This window comes from Myotis yumanensis, unplaced genomic scaffold (assembly GCF_028538775.1).
Source record: "Myotis yumanensis isolate MYYU_CA2020_CCGP unplaced genomic scaffold, mMyoYum1.0.hap1 SCAF_2, whole genome shotgun sequence".
NCBI lineage: Eukaryota > Metazoa > Chordata > Mammalia > Chiroptera > Vespertilionidae > Myotis > Myotis yumanensis.
In genome coordinates this window covers 117243989-117259530 of record NW_027223753.1, presented here as the reverse complement: position 1 = coordinate 117259530, position 15542 = coordinate 117243989, and the positions used below count along the sequence as shown (strand labels likewise).

Genomic DNA, 15542 nt, shown 5'->3' with positions numbered 1-15542 from the left:
AGTGTTTATTCACATTCATATCAGCCTATCCAGATAAACTGATGATCAAACATAGACCCAGAGTCATAGAAGTATGAACAGACTGTTGAACCTTAGAGGAAGACAGGGGAGGGTGGGTGGGAAGAGCACAACCAATGAACTTGTATGCATATACTGGTATCATAACCCATGGACACAGAAAATGGGGTGGTGAGAGCCTGGCGGGGGGTGGGGGGAGGACAGGGCAGACTCAAGAGGTTAATGGGAGGAAAAAGGAGGACCTATGTAACATTTTCAACAATAAAGATTTTTAAAAACCCCACAAGTTTTGAGAGTAAAACAGACTCAAAACATTTGAAATTCTCAATTGTACCTCTGCATGATTTATCACTGTATCCTATAATTTGCATTGCAACAATAGACTGTAAGTCATGCTGCACTTTCAGGAATGGAATAGAGAGTAAGATATTCTCTTTTAGTTGAAAGGAGTTTTTAAAATAAGTAGTATGGTTATATCTTAAAGATCTCTTATTTTTAAGGTAAAAAGATAATTTGGCAAAAGTTCAGTCACTTGATATCATTGATTCTTACAAAATCCTAGAGAATATAAAGGAAATGAAAAGCTCTTAAAAATGTGACCATGATCAGGCAGGAATCTATCCTGGAGGAATTTACACTTTTTTGGTGCCATCAACCAAATAACTTCAGTAGATAAGAGCTACACAGAGCCACATTCAAATGAATGGTATATGAATATAGAAGCAATTGCTAAAAGCAGATACTTATAAACAAAAAATGAAATGAATAATGTATAATAGATGTCAACTTGGAAATTTATATTCCCCCATTTACAAGTACTAATTTGTATTGACTACTTAGTACATGAGAGGCATTTTGTGTTTATAGGTCTATGTACATAATTTATAGTCAGTCTAAAGAAAGGCCCATTAAAATGATCACATTTTGGAAGTGAAATTAGGTGAAATCAATACAATTTCAACTTTCTTAACCATCTTCAAAAATTACTCTAAGAGGTTGTGAAGTTATTGACTGGGAGACTCTTTAGAAATCACTAAATCCAAAGATGGTGATTACTAAAGTGGTAGTAAAGTAGCAAAAAGGTGAGGAACCGTACACTGTATATCAAAAGGAGCACTGGGTTAAAAAAATGTGTCTAATATAATTATCTCCTTAACTCTTCAAGGGAATGAAAGATTGTCCTTAGTGAATATAATCATTTTATGTTGTATATTAGATACAAGAATATTTCACAAGGATTATCCATTTCTGGATGGTCTATCACTTGAAACCAAAATTGATAAGAAATTTTCAGCTCTTGCACCACATGGATAATTTTTTAAGACCTTCAAGGAGAGCAGTGTTGGAAAGGACTCTGACTAATGATATCATTATTAACCATGTCCATCATGGTTATAGAAGATAGTGTGTGTTTAGGGAAGATAGTGGGAGAGAAATTAGAAATTACAGATAACATATTTCAAGCATTTGCTATCCCTACTCTAAGATAAATTATTTCCCTGATTAAATTTCCATTACTAATTTTTTTCTACCAGTAGGTAGCTTGATAGAAAGAATAATTCAGATATCCAGTTATAAGAAATACATATTATCTTCCCATAATTTAGAAATTTACTCTTTATTATGTGCATATTGATTTTTTCTATTTATAATCAACCATTAAATAATTTTTAACTTTGATCACATTATTATCAACTATTTTAATCTTATAACTAAACTTCAAAAACAATAAATAATTCTTAATAAATAATTAACAAAAGAAGATAATATTGAATATTATGTTAAAACAAAGCAACAATTATTTATTTTATGTTTTTTTTTTAAATTGAATTCAGAGAGGAAGAGAAAGGGAGAGAGAGAAACATCAATGATGAGAGAGAATCATTGATTGGCTGCTTCCTACATGCCCCCCTCTGGGGATGGAGCTGCAACCCAGAGACGTGCTCTGTCTGGGAATTGAACTGTGACCTCCTGGTTTGTAAGTCGATACTCAGCCACTGAGCCACACTGGCTAGGCAAAGCAACAGTTATTTAGAACAATAACTTTGAAGAATTAATCATAACAGGCCTTACAACATTAACCATAATCTTAAGTATCAAATATTCTGTGTGTTTTTTTAAATAAAGGCCTGATTCTACTATTTGTTCTACATAATAATGAAATTATATGTATATGTTATGTATAGTATCATTAATCTAAAAGATAAACTATTAAAATATAAAAGATATTGTCTATTCAATTTTATCAAAGGCATTTTTAAAAAGCAGGAAGAACTTACTATCAGAAAAATTAAACTGAACATTCTTTTTAAAGATCTTAGACTTAGGCCTTTATTTCTTCTCAGTAATCAGAGAAAGAAAAAGTCTTGAAAATTTTTCACTAGCTAACACATGGTGGAAGAACATACAGTACTTTTAAGTCCTTGAGATACTTTTTAACATATGTAATTGTTGAATGTGTTGACTCAAACTCATGTTCCTGAAAAATATCCTAACAAGTTCACCAGTCAAATGTTTATCCCACTAAATCCATTTGCTTTGGCTTTAAAATAAAAAATAAAATTATCACAAAGAGGCAAACATTCACAGTACCTCCTGCTTAGAAATCATGGTTAAATAAAGGACTAAAAATGAATTATAAAAAATTGAATTCATTTAATAAACTTTTCCATCCAATTCTCTGGAACAAAAAGTTTCATGCATCATAGTTACTTCCATTAGACTTAATGTCCTCTGCATTTCATTGGCCTCTGGGTATATAATAACTTTTCTAAAGGTATCCCCAAAGAATATTTCAGTCATGTAGTAATCTCCTTGAACACAAGTAATGACAAACAACAAGCTAATTCTCAAAAAGCTTTTTAAGCCATTTTTACTACTTTTAAATCAGTGTTTTTGATGCATGATTTGGGTCCCCTGATTAATGGTCATTGCCAGCCCAGCTTCTGGAGTTGTAATGTCTCCGTGAGCTTCCCTCCAGCAGAGCTCGACCATTAATCCAGTGGCATATGTCAGCTCAGCAGAGCAAGGTCACTCTTCTGCTTCAAGGGGAACCATTTTATAAATAATAAAACTGACTTTTTTGCATGCTTTATGCCACCTGAGGTTGAGTGCTGCAGTTAATATCATAAAGCTTATAAACATTCTGCTCTCAGGCAGTACCCACTGTCACTATACTTAGGAATTTAAACGTTTTTCTATTAGTAAGAACAGACATGTTTATGTGGGGCAAATATATGATATGTAATCCCAAACAGGGAAAGAATAGGTGGGAAAAAACTGTAGTAAGTTCATGCTGGAATATTTGGAAGAGAATTTTGAGTTCTCTAACTTCCTCATTTTATTTACATTTTTATTACATTTATTTTCCTTTCAGTAAATTTAGATTTGGCTATTTGAATATTTCAATCTAATCAAGAAATAATAGTGGTAGTGAAATGTAATAGTAGTGGTAGGAATGAACTCAGTTTATGATAATTCCTAACCAACAATATAATGTCTGATAATTATAGAACATTTTTCTTTGAAGGAATTTTATTTTTTAAATTATAAACATTTGTTTCATTGATATTGGTTGATTCAAAATTGATAAATAATTATAGTGAGATACTCATAATTTTAAAGTAATTTGAAATTTATAGATGGCCTAATTTAGAAAAGATGATGGTAGCTTTATAATAACTAACACTATAAGGTATATATACCTATAAGAATTATAAAATTTATGCTTAATTATCTATTTATTACTTTAAAAATCAAAGTTGCATAGCTATTGCCATGTGAAATATTCAGAAAAAAAATTTAAACAAATATCCAGACTGTCATATCACTCTGAATTATAAAATAGAATTTGATACAAGGAAAATCTGCTTTGAATCTTATTCTAAGAAATTAACTTATTAAAAATCACAAAAAAATGTAGAAAAAGGTTCATTATTTCCTTGCCTTCCTTGTATGTATATAGAGAAAAGGTAGAGCCAATGGCAGCCCAGGCCAGTCCTTCTAGAAAACTAGTTCTGTGGCCAGGTCTCCATGTCCAATATCAGGTCTTCATTTTGATAAATATACACACTTTCTTTTTTAGGCTTGTAGAAAGAAACAACCTTAAGGGGAACTGAGTCATAAACTAAGCTGATAAGATACCCAAACTGGCAATACCATATATTGATTCAGTATGAGAAATTCAACTGCCTTGATCAGTCAAAGGATTGTCTCCCCTGGAAGAAATACTATATGGGACACAAAATCATGTTGGGAGTTTGTTGTGTTTGGTATAGTAAAGTCACAGTAGAGTGAAGTAGGTGATATTAAGGGCTACAGAGACAAATTTATAACAGCCAAAAGTTCCTACCTCACCTAAGTGAACAAGTCTGCTGAGCCAAGTAGAATATTTGCTTATGCTGATCTGGATGTTTCTTCATACCACAGTGTCAAATTTATACTTTCCCACTCCTTTTAGGCTCTGTGAAAAGTAACACCCTTTGAAAATGCTTTTTTCCCCTTTTCAGACAGATTACATTACAATTTTTTATTATTATTTTGTTTTACTTCATTCTATTTTAAAAATGCTTACTTTGTTTTATGTGGATGTGTACCAGATCTTTATCAGTGCCCTGTTTAAAAACTGTGCCTTGAAGTAGGTTATTTCTTTAGATGACTAATATTATCCATTAATCATTCTACTCTTACGGTACATATATTGAGAAGTCATGACTACATTCCATATTACAAATGCTTTGATGGTAATCAAAGTATATTAGAAAGCACATGGAGTCTGAACATCAGATAGAGTTTAATTCTCCTTATTTCCCAACAAAAACTGCAGGGATACAAATACGAATAAGATACAACCCCTATTGTTGATGGTTACTCTAGTTGGAAGGACATATTGAATGAACTGTGGTAAGAGAAACAATACAGGTGTGGAACACAGTCTATTAAAAATAGAAAGGAGGGAGAGATTATTAATCAAACATGTACTATGTGCTTTGAAATGTACATGTGGTAACTAACTTAATTCTCACATCAGTCCTATGTGACATGTTTTAACACATTCCTTTCTTTAGACAGCACAACAAACCTCAAAAAGGTTTAATGAAATGTTTTAAAAAATGTTAAGACATCCCAGAATAAGACCTCAAACCCATGTCTATAATACTTTAGTTCCCTACTGCTCTGCCCTCTAACGCACTGCCTTAGCTAACTAGTGGAGGCTTTCTTGAGGTATTAAAAGTTATGAGTTAGTTCATGATTTGGAAAAAGTGGGTAAAAGCATTCTAGGCTAAGGGAAACAGAGACAGGAAAGCATGACAGTGGTCACAGCCACTCAAAGATGAGATTTGGATACACAAAGAAAGGCATCAGGAAGAATGCTCATGCCCAGAGGGTCAACCAAGAAAAAAGGCAGCAAGTGGTGTCCATCTGCAAGTCCTGGAGAAAACCTGGAACAGATCCATCCCTCATGGCCCTCAGAGGAAACAAACCCTGCCAGCACTTTGAATTTCCAGACCTGAGAGAAAATAAAGCTCTGTTCTTTAAGCCACCAATTTATAGTATTTTGTTATGGAAGCTCTAGAAAACTAATACAGACTAGGCGAAAAATTCCAAAGATCTTCATATGAGGGAAGAAAGAGGACATAGCCAGCTGTGTTGACAAATGGCTCTATCTATGAAAGAACCACTTCATCTACCACCAGGGCCAGTTTAAAACCCTTCTCTATTCTTATTAATCAATTCTTAATGGAAGACATTTTTTTTTTTCTCTACCGAGAAGCTAAATATGAAATGTCTGATTTCTAGAAATTCACCTAAATCCTTAACACTAGAAAGAAAGAGAAATGGATCAGTTTGGTAATGCTAAATTTGGAAACTTAGATATGTAGAATATGGACTTAATTCCATTAGAAAAAAATAACCAGCAGGGATAATGAAGCCATTTATCTCTAAAGCAAGGCAAGAAAAAATTAAAGAGGTAAGTGTCTCATTAAATTGATTTTTAACAAATCCAGTGCATTGGTAGTCAGAGTAGTGATTTTGTATTTTTATTCCAGGATATAATATCCAAATTTCCAAAGGGGATTCTGTACTTCCATCAAATCTCTCAACCATTTGTCTCCTGAATTTTCCATATGGTGTCTGGGCACTGTGCTTTCTTCAAGTATAAGCAATCTATTTGGTCTCAAACCTTTTGCTAATTGCTTGAAAAACAACTTTGTTATAGATTTATATTGTGTATAATAATAGGAATGCTAAAATGAATTTGTGCTTTTTTGGGAGAGTTTTCAAGGCTAAAATTATTTAAGTTTCAAATAATTAAACATGGTAAAATGAGGAAATTGTTAGTTTGTCTCTTCCTATTTGAGGTGTCCTAGAAATGAAAATTAAGTCCAAGGAAAACCTGTGTTTTGAAGGAAAAAGCAGAAACCTTTCTGAAGTGGCACATCATTTTGGCAGTGAACTTCTGCTGGCTATGAGCAGAGGAATGAGGTTATCTCTCCTTGGAATGTGGCACCAGCTGGAAGCAAGACCAGTGCAGGGCAATGGCAACCTTTCTGTTTACCATCTTTCAAGCACATGTGGTAAGTTTCTTATATGTTTTCAAATGTATACAGTATGTACAAATACATCTCAACATCTCTCAATATCCACCCTGCCACTTCCCTTGTCTGAGCCAACACCATCTCTTTCTGAGTTTCCGTAATACCTTCTAATGTATCTCATCTTCCTGCTTCCTTCCTCACTCCCCTCAATATATTCGAAACACAAAAGACAGAATAAGTCTACTAAAATGTAAGTGAGACCCTTTTCTTCTCAGTCTTTCAATACTAGGCAAAATCCTTACAATGACTACAAGGCCTTCTGTGATCTGGCTCTTAGTGACAGACCGCTCGTTCCCCTGTGTGCTCTGCTTCATTGTTTCCAAACACACCAGGGACACTCCCACACCAAGGCTTTGTACTAACTCCTCCCTCTGCCTGGAATAGATTTCCTCAGCCAGTCTCATGGCCAGCTCCTCTTTTTCCTTCGGGTTCTTTTCCAAACATCCCATTCTCACCAAGTCTTCCCTGGTTCTCTATATTTCACATCCCTCCTTCCCTTCTTAGAATTTGTCATTGCATAGCATGCTATATATTTAACATATTTATCTTGTCGTCTGTCATCCCCAGTAAATGTAAATCCTATCAGGGCAGGGATCCTTGTTTTATTCACCACTGTATCTCCAGCCTATGGTCTGGACTCAGTAGATATTTGTTACGTTGAAGAATTAATGAATGGATACATGAATTAATGAAATAACTTCTAAGTCTTTTGAAAAGACTAGTTGGAAAAAAATGGCTCCAGATTGTAAAACTTTAAAAATTCTAGATGCTCAGGCATATTCTATATAAGTAAATCAGAATATCTGAATATGGAACACAGTTATCAGTATTTTTTAAAGCTTTTCAGCAGCCTAGGTTGAGAACCATCCATATGAACATAGTTTTCAAACTTTAAAGTGCTCACAGAACTCTTGGGTATCTTATTACAAGGTATGTTCTGATTTAATAGGCCTGCATAGACTTGAGAATCTGCATCTCTCTAAACAACTCTTGGAATGGCAACGCTGCTGTTTATAGGACCACACTGAGGAGCAAGTACTTTTACCCAATGTTAACTCAACCTTGATGGCCCTTTGACACCGTTTATTGTGGTCTATGCTTTGTTTTCTCCTTACTTGTCTTATTTTATTTTAGGTTTGAATCATAATTTACTTTAAATATTTCTTGGAAAATAAATATGACATAAACACCTACTAAATACATAAGAGAAGAGAACATCTTGAGAGATATTTGGCTGCAGAGGGAGGTCAGCAAACAAACAAAAAAATAAACATTTATATACATTCACCATTTTTTAAATGGGAAAAATAAACTTAAAATATTACCTATATTGTATATCACATATCTTATTTGATATCACTTTGTTTAAAAAACCAAAACATTCAACTGAATTCAGATCAATTGAAGTCTGAAAATTATACCCCAGATGAAGAAGCCAAAAGAAGCAGTAGGGTAGAAGCCCACAGGATTAGAAGAAGAAAAACTGTCTCATATAATCCCAAACCAATTTCTTTTTTACTAGCTGTCATGTCTTGAGCTACAGGACTGTTTTATTTCCTGTAAATTACAGGGAAAAGATAATGCCATAAGCCCTTGTGCAAATGCCTTGCCTAAAGTACGCAGCAGAGCATATACGCTTCTCTTTTTTCATACTTGGTTAGATAAGAGTTAAAATATATCTGCACAGTCTTGATAGGAAAAGCAATGAAAAAAAGTCTTTAATGCCACAACTATGTGTCATCCTTGTTCAGGAGAATAAATTTGCCCAGCAGGCGGTGCAGTGAAAACTGTTCATAATCAACTCCTCACCTCCTAGCATTGCTAGGATCAAATGCAAGTGGAAGGAATGCCACTTCAGTCATTGCTGGTAAAAATTAGCATCTGTGACACTAATGGTATCTCATTTACTAAGTATTTCAGGTTTTTAAAAATGGTTAAAAAATCTATTTCCAAAACTGCCATCATTTCAGTGTTTTCCTTTAAAACAACAATGGTATTTGAATCTCTTTTACTTAAAGAAAAACCTCAGTTAAAATTTACTAACACAGATCATTAATCCCAGCCAAATAAAGCCCGACTGATTCAGTTGAAGAGTTTTATTTATGGGATCTATTTCTTTTCCATATTTGAATTTTCTACCATATTCCCTGACCTGGAACAAAGTTCTACTGTGACATAATGACAGGCCTTTCTAGGAGTTTTGCACAACATTTGCAGTGTTGGTGCTCTTTTTAAAATAAAATTTAACTATGAATTAGTTATATTTATACATTTACATACAAAGTTTCTTATGTACATACCATCAGAGCTGATCCAAGAATAATGAAAGTACATAACACTAGTAAGCATCCAAACTGGAACCAGACTATACAGTAGACTCAAGAAACTTGATTCAGTTTACCAATATTTATTAAGAGCCTACTACATGGAAGATGTTATGCTAGGTGCAGGAAGGAGATACATGGTTATACTTACTTCAATCTTAGGTTGATTTTTCTTGAACAATGTGAATATAAAAGAAGCTGTTATTGTTGTTTTTCAATAGCTGTTGAATTTTGTAGGTGGAATTCTTGCATTTAATCAGAGATAAGAATGGAGAATCTCTAAATTCCTATCCAACCTACAGAGGCTCTTATAAATATGTTCTGCCGAGTTTCATTAAAATGTAGCTGGTAATTAAGACAATTAGAAATAATATCTACTGTTCCTATACTTGTAATGGCAGCATTATATTTAAGAACAGGAGTACTGAAAATTGACATATGCATTTCATATCACACAGTTTTATTTTTTACCTATGTGTCTTTGCTCAAGTTAATTCACCTTCTCTATGCCCTCTCCCCTGTGAGGCTAACTAAGAGATTCCCTCACAGAGTTGTTACAAATATTAAATCAATTAGTATATGAAAAGCTCTGAACACAGCAACAGGTATGGAAAAAACTCACAATAAATATAGAAAACTAAAAATAATACATTTTAGTTGAAAAAATAGTCAAGAAAAATTCTGTTCTATAATGTAAGCATTTATAGAGTGAAATTATATATGTTATTAAATATGAATCCTGGGTATGCTTAAATTTTTGAAAAATTATATCTATAGTGGACACTCATGATAATAAAGTAGAAACAAAATCAAAGAAGGGAAGTACAGTACACTTCCTTGCCTGTATGTTAACCAAGGATATTTTTGATTGACTAAAGGTAGAATACTGCACAAGTATTTATCAAATTCCTTTCTTAATTTGGAATGTATCTCATCACCATAGAGGGTTCTGAGTCACAAATTGAACCTGTTGGAATTTATTAACATTCCAGTATACATAATGGGTTTCTTTTCTAATAATTTCCCAATGCTGTTTTAGTTTCCCTTATAAAATATCTCTTGTCTCTCCCTCTTAACCTGCATTATGAATCTCTTAAAGTAAATATGAACACTATTGTTCCTATTTATGAGCTATTTGAAAGAAAGAACTCATACCCAAAATGGAGAAACAAAAAAATAAAGGGTGGAAAAGAGGACACATTAATGATGAAATTATATATGGTACACTGTATTTTAATGTGTGTTTTGACCTATTATTTTTGATTGATGGACATGTTATCAATAAGTCTTGAGAACATAAGAAAATAATAAATTGTTTTAGAAATACGACACACAATTTATTGCTACATTTTATATCCATGAATGGTTTGAATTCTTCTTACAAGTATAAGACATTTAAAAATACTAACAAAAAAGTCTTCTTCCATTTATTTCCTATTCAAATGATCAGTTTCATAACTTTTATTTGAGGTATAATATGCATCCACCATTTGAATTGGGTACTATGTCACCTGAAATAAAACCTATAGTAATTAACGTGAACCAAATGATTAAATAATATTTCCCTAATTTTTAATGTTGCCCATTACTTACTTCAGTATCTAAATTATAAAAAGCCACTGGCCGTAACACTGTAATGCCATAATGACCAAACGACCTGTCACCAGGAGGTGCATGGAGCACCTCTTGGCATGCCATCACCTCCCCCTCTCCCCCGCCCCCCCGCCCTGAGGCCCTCGAGCAATGGCTTTCGAGTGCGGTGGGAGGCGAGGCACCTTGTGCAGCGTGGTGGAAGGCGGGGCGCTTTGCACAATTTCGCACGCTGGGCCTCTAGTTTACAATAAAACACAAGGAAATCTCTCTCAAAAATTCTGAAATAGTGCAGCACAATGTGTGTATGTTTCTGAGTATGTAGTTAGTCAGTGTAAATAGTGATTTCCTATACTTCAGACAGTTTCCTTGATGGTTCTATTTTATCTTTCTAAAAACATGCCCTGTGTTCCCTTCTAGTAGATGAAGGAATTTGCACTCCTCATTTTACCACCTATGTATTTATAGGGATTGTCATAACATTATCTGTGCCATCTCTAAGGATTCTGGTCTTTTTCCATTAAATGCTCAAAAATTACCCAGAAAAATAAATGCTTATAAGGCATAATTATAATATTTGCAAAATATTAACTCCATATTAAAAGGAAGTAATTTAGTTAATGTGAAATGTATGAAACATACTTGTACATATATACTCACAAAACTCTTCCAATTTATATAGAATGGAGAAAGAAGATGAGGTGTATATATGCAGTGGAATATTACTCAGCTAAAAAAAGAATGAAATTTTGTCATTTTTGACAACATAAATGGAGCTAGGGGTTTTATGATAGATGAAATAAGTCAGATAAGTATCATATTATGTTATTCACATGTGGAATCTAAGAAACAAAATAAATAAACAAACAAAAGAGAAACAAACTCATAGACACAGAGAACAAATTGATGGTAACTGGATGGAAGGGGGGGTGAAGAGATGGGTGCAAAGGGTGAAAGGGATTAAGAAGTACAAATTGCCAGTAATGAAAATAGTCACGCATAGGGAATATAATAAATAATATTGTAATAACTATGTATGGTGTCAGATGGGCACTGGACTTATTGGGGTGATCATTTTGTAAGATATACAAATATCTAATCACTATGTTGTACATATGAAACTAGCATAATTTTATATGTCAACTGTAATTAGAAAATTAATTTTAAAATTTATATGGAATAAAATTATTTATCTCAAGAAAGTGGAAATTCATTTACAACAAGAGCCAATGTTTCCAATGTGACTATATTCTGAAATATATTTTGTTACCAGATATGCAGTTTATCAAGATATTTTTACTTTTATGAATAACAAAGTCAATAAGATGAACAGCACTCTATTTGTATTACAATAGTTTCTGGAATTAAGGCAATTGATAATTGACTGAGATACCATTTTGGAAATAGTTTAATTACATATTAACTTACTACATAATACAGTCTTTATGAAATATTTTAACTTTAGATTTTAAATTCTTGGAGGAAAACTACTGTTCTTCCTAAACCTTCTATTGTAATCTTCCTAAACCTACTATTATAAACTCAATGTTATTTCATTTAATCAAGTAAATTTTATATACAATTAATCTTAAATATAAAGGTAAATAATGCTTTTAGAAACTTTTCTGTACTTTTTGGAAAATGTTACTTTGAATGTTTATTACATTAGGAAAAAAGACAGAAATTCTGATATGTTATTAGCCATATTTTTCAGTGAAGATACTTGTCTATCCTTTATCAGATCTTTGAGTCAGTAAGAATTAATATTAAAAATCATTTATTCCAAAGATTAGAGATCATTTAATTTTAGTTTATTTCAGGGTGGTTGTGTGTAATTTGCAAGGAGTTTTCAAATGTTGATGATTATTCAATGCCACATCAAGTCAAAAGTTCACAATTCCCAAATCTTTTCTCTGAGAATGGGTGTCAAGTACATAAAGACCAATAATAGGTAATAAATCAGTCCTTTAAAAAATACTGGAACTCAGCTATTATTTATTCACAAACAGAATTAAAATGTTATTTATATAACAAATTCAAGAATGTACAAATGTTAGAAAAAGTCTCTATACCAGGATTTCATAAATCAATAACTAATATAGATTTCTACAATAGAACCTAAACTTTGCTACCTCTTGCCCTACTTTTTTAAAAAATATATTTTTTATTGGTTTCAGAGAGGAAGGGGGTGGGAGAGAGAGAGATAGAAACATCAATGATAAGAGAGAATCATTGATCTGCTGCTTCCTGCACATCCCCTCCTGGGGATCAAGCCTGTAACCCAGCATGTGCCCTGAATGGAAATCTAACCAAGACCTCCTGTTTCATAGTTGACTCTCAACCACTGAGCCACACTGACCAGGCAGCCCTACTTTTTCTTTTAAGTGGCAATTATTGTCAAGATAAAGACTAGAAAAACATGCCAAATAGAATCAACTTGTCAAATCTATTAATTTATGGGGTTTAGATGCTTCCAAAAACACAACCCAATTCTCTCCTTAGTTCAAAAAACAGAATAGAAAAATAATATGTACAACAAGCTGTCATATTATAATATTAAAAATAAAAAATATCAAATATTTAACCAAAATATCTATTTTAAAATCTTCTCATAATTAAATTTATTGTGAAGACCTGAGCACTTAAGAGGTAAAATGCATTCAGTAAATTGTTAAATAGACATTGACAAGTCTACTGTCATTAAAAATGTGAAAGAAGATTTTATAATATCAATCTTTCAAACAGAGATCACCAAATTGATTTCCAGGAAGTTGATAATCTGTGCTCAAAGTTCAGTTACAGATATAAACAATAAAATATTACCTATAAGTTAAATTACAAAGACCATATATAACTGTCAGGTATTATTTAACATCTAACTTTGTAATGCAATTTTTTTTCCATATTTGCCATGAGACATTCAGCCCTATGGTTGAATTTATGTATGACTGGCAGATAAGAATTCTCTCTCTGTGTGTAATTATATTAAGTGGTTTAGTTTTGTTTGACTATGTATAAAATTGCCTTACCTTTGGCTTTTGATGTTTCTCCTTCTCTGAAACATTGGATGGTTTTCTCTTCAGCATTTTGAATTCAGACTACTCCAAGTGAGTGCACTTTCTGTCGTTACAGAAACAACTGAAGACAGCAGTGCTGTCTATGACAGCAGTAAGTCTGAGCCCTGTGACCTGCCACTTCCTCCTTTGGTCAGGATATGATGTCATATTTACATGGGTAAAGTTTCTTGGCATTTTTTATAGTGGTTCTTTAGTAACTCTTTAATGTTCTGTTTCTTCTATATTCTATGAGGTAAATTCCTAAATGTCACACTTTGACATACCTGCAGTTATTATCAGAACCATAAGGATTTCAAAATAACACTTATTATTTTAAGTTATATAAAATAAAAATCTATAACACAATCTATGGGTAAAGGGAAGAAAACATCTGAGCCAATAAATAAAATTTTAGATGTGGGTTTTTTAGTACCAAAAATTTAAGAAAATACTCAGTGTAGTCAATTTTACATTTCTAAGTAAACTGTTGGAAGATGAAATTAACTAGACTTTATACAATAGTAATTCTACGTAAAGCATGTATGCATACTTTTAAAATAGAGCATGGGTGAAATTCATATAAATATAAATGGGAATTTGACTCTAAAAGTAAGTGATTATGCATATTGTTACTGTTTTAACATATTACTATGTTGTAAAGTCCTGATTAATATGGAAATCAATTAAACAGACCCCTCAATTAAACAGACACTTTTCTGCTACTAACTACAATGCCATACACTGATTATTGCTGTTCTGGTGATGATCCAGTGGATCAACCATACCTTCAAATGAAGCCTCCAGTGTCCCTATTTAATAGGTCTATAGGTCTGGAATAGAGCTAATATGGGTTTCAATTTTTTATTATAATGTCAAAACCAAGATACCCAGGAAGTAAAAGCAAGAAGCTCAAGCTTTCTTTAATTAGGGATTTACTAAAGGGAGACGTGGAATAACTGAAACTCCAGTTCTATAGTTTTGGAAATTAACCTAGATTTCTGTCTATAAAACCCCTGGTTGAAAAGCAGTGGTGCTATATTCTAACACATCAGTTTCTCTAGATAACAAATCAACTGACTATTTCTCAGTCTTCCCTCACATCTCTAAGCCCCTTCTCACTACAACCCAGTTCCAGTGTTGAAATTTTGCTAATTGTTTAACAAATATTGAATTGAGTATTTATTGCATGCTGTATGACAATAATATCAATCCTCTTGACGTGCTAAAATATTGTTTTTATCATATAATAGAACTGAAGGAATACACTTGTCAAGATTGTGGTTAATATGCTTCTACTAGATATCAAGAGGAGATTTATATTTTCAAGAATTATCAGGCTGATATTTGTAAGTTAATGACACAAAGGATAACACTGAAAATTCTCAGGACTTTGAGTTTGGGTAATCACCTAGAAGTATGCCTTCTTTCAAACTTTCTGTTTGGGTTTAGGTTGAATTTGTGGCCTAAATAAATTTTTTGTTTCATTTCCAGAAATTGAAAGTCATGAAGAAACATATGTCTTAACTGAAATATCTGCACCTCTGTTTCCCCATTTCTTCAATTCAAATGTAAGTTCAATCAATAATATGGTAATGCTAACTTACTTATTACTTGAGAAGGTTTTGGTGAGGATAAGAAAATACCAATAAAAACATACTTATTATATGACATAATTTAAGTAATGCTGTATATCAAGAGATCTTTGTAGATCTAAAAGAAGCATGAGGTTTCAAATAGTTTTGTTTAGTGTGGTGTTTGCTATTGATTATATTTCTGTAATAATAACTAAAGAACAGAGACTATAACTGGAGTACATGTAGTTTTAAAAAGTATTACACTCAAGCAGTTTATATAAAATCCCAATGTATGATCTCTAGGAATTTTATGATCATTAACACTATAAAGAATATTGAAAATATAAATAAAACAGGACTCTTTTCCTTCAGAATTACAGA

General features: G+C 32.6%; 1 protein-coding gene across 2 annotated transcripts in view; it reads right to left on the bottom strand.

Annotated features, from left to right (window-relative positions):
• SAMSN1 (SAM domain, SH3 domain and nuclear localization signals 1) overlaps positions 1–13685 on the bottom strand; it is a 49430-nt gene extending 35745 nt beyond the window's left edge. Inside the window, exon 1 of one of the 2 annotated variants that reach the window (XM_070406001.1) lies at positions 13561–13685. In XM_070406001.1, coding sequence (XP_070262102.1) covers positions 13561–13617 — 57 coding nt within the window. In that variant the 5' untranslated portion in view covers positions 13618–13685. The remainder of the gene's footprint in view (positions 1–13560) is intronic. The other variant, XM_070406002.1, reaches the window with a different exon arrangement.
• Between the last annotated feature and the right edge of the window lie 1857 nt (positions 13686–15542).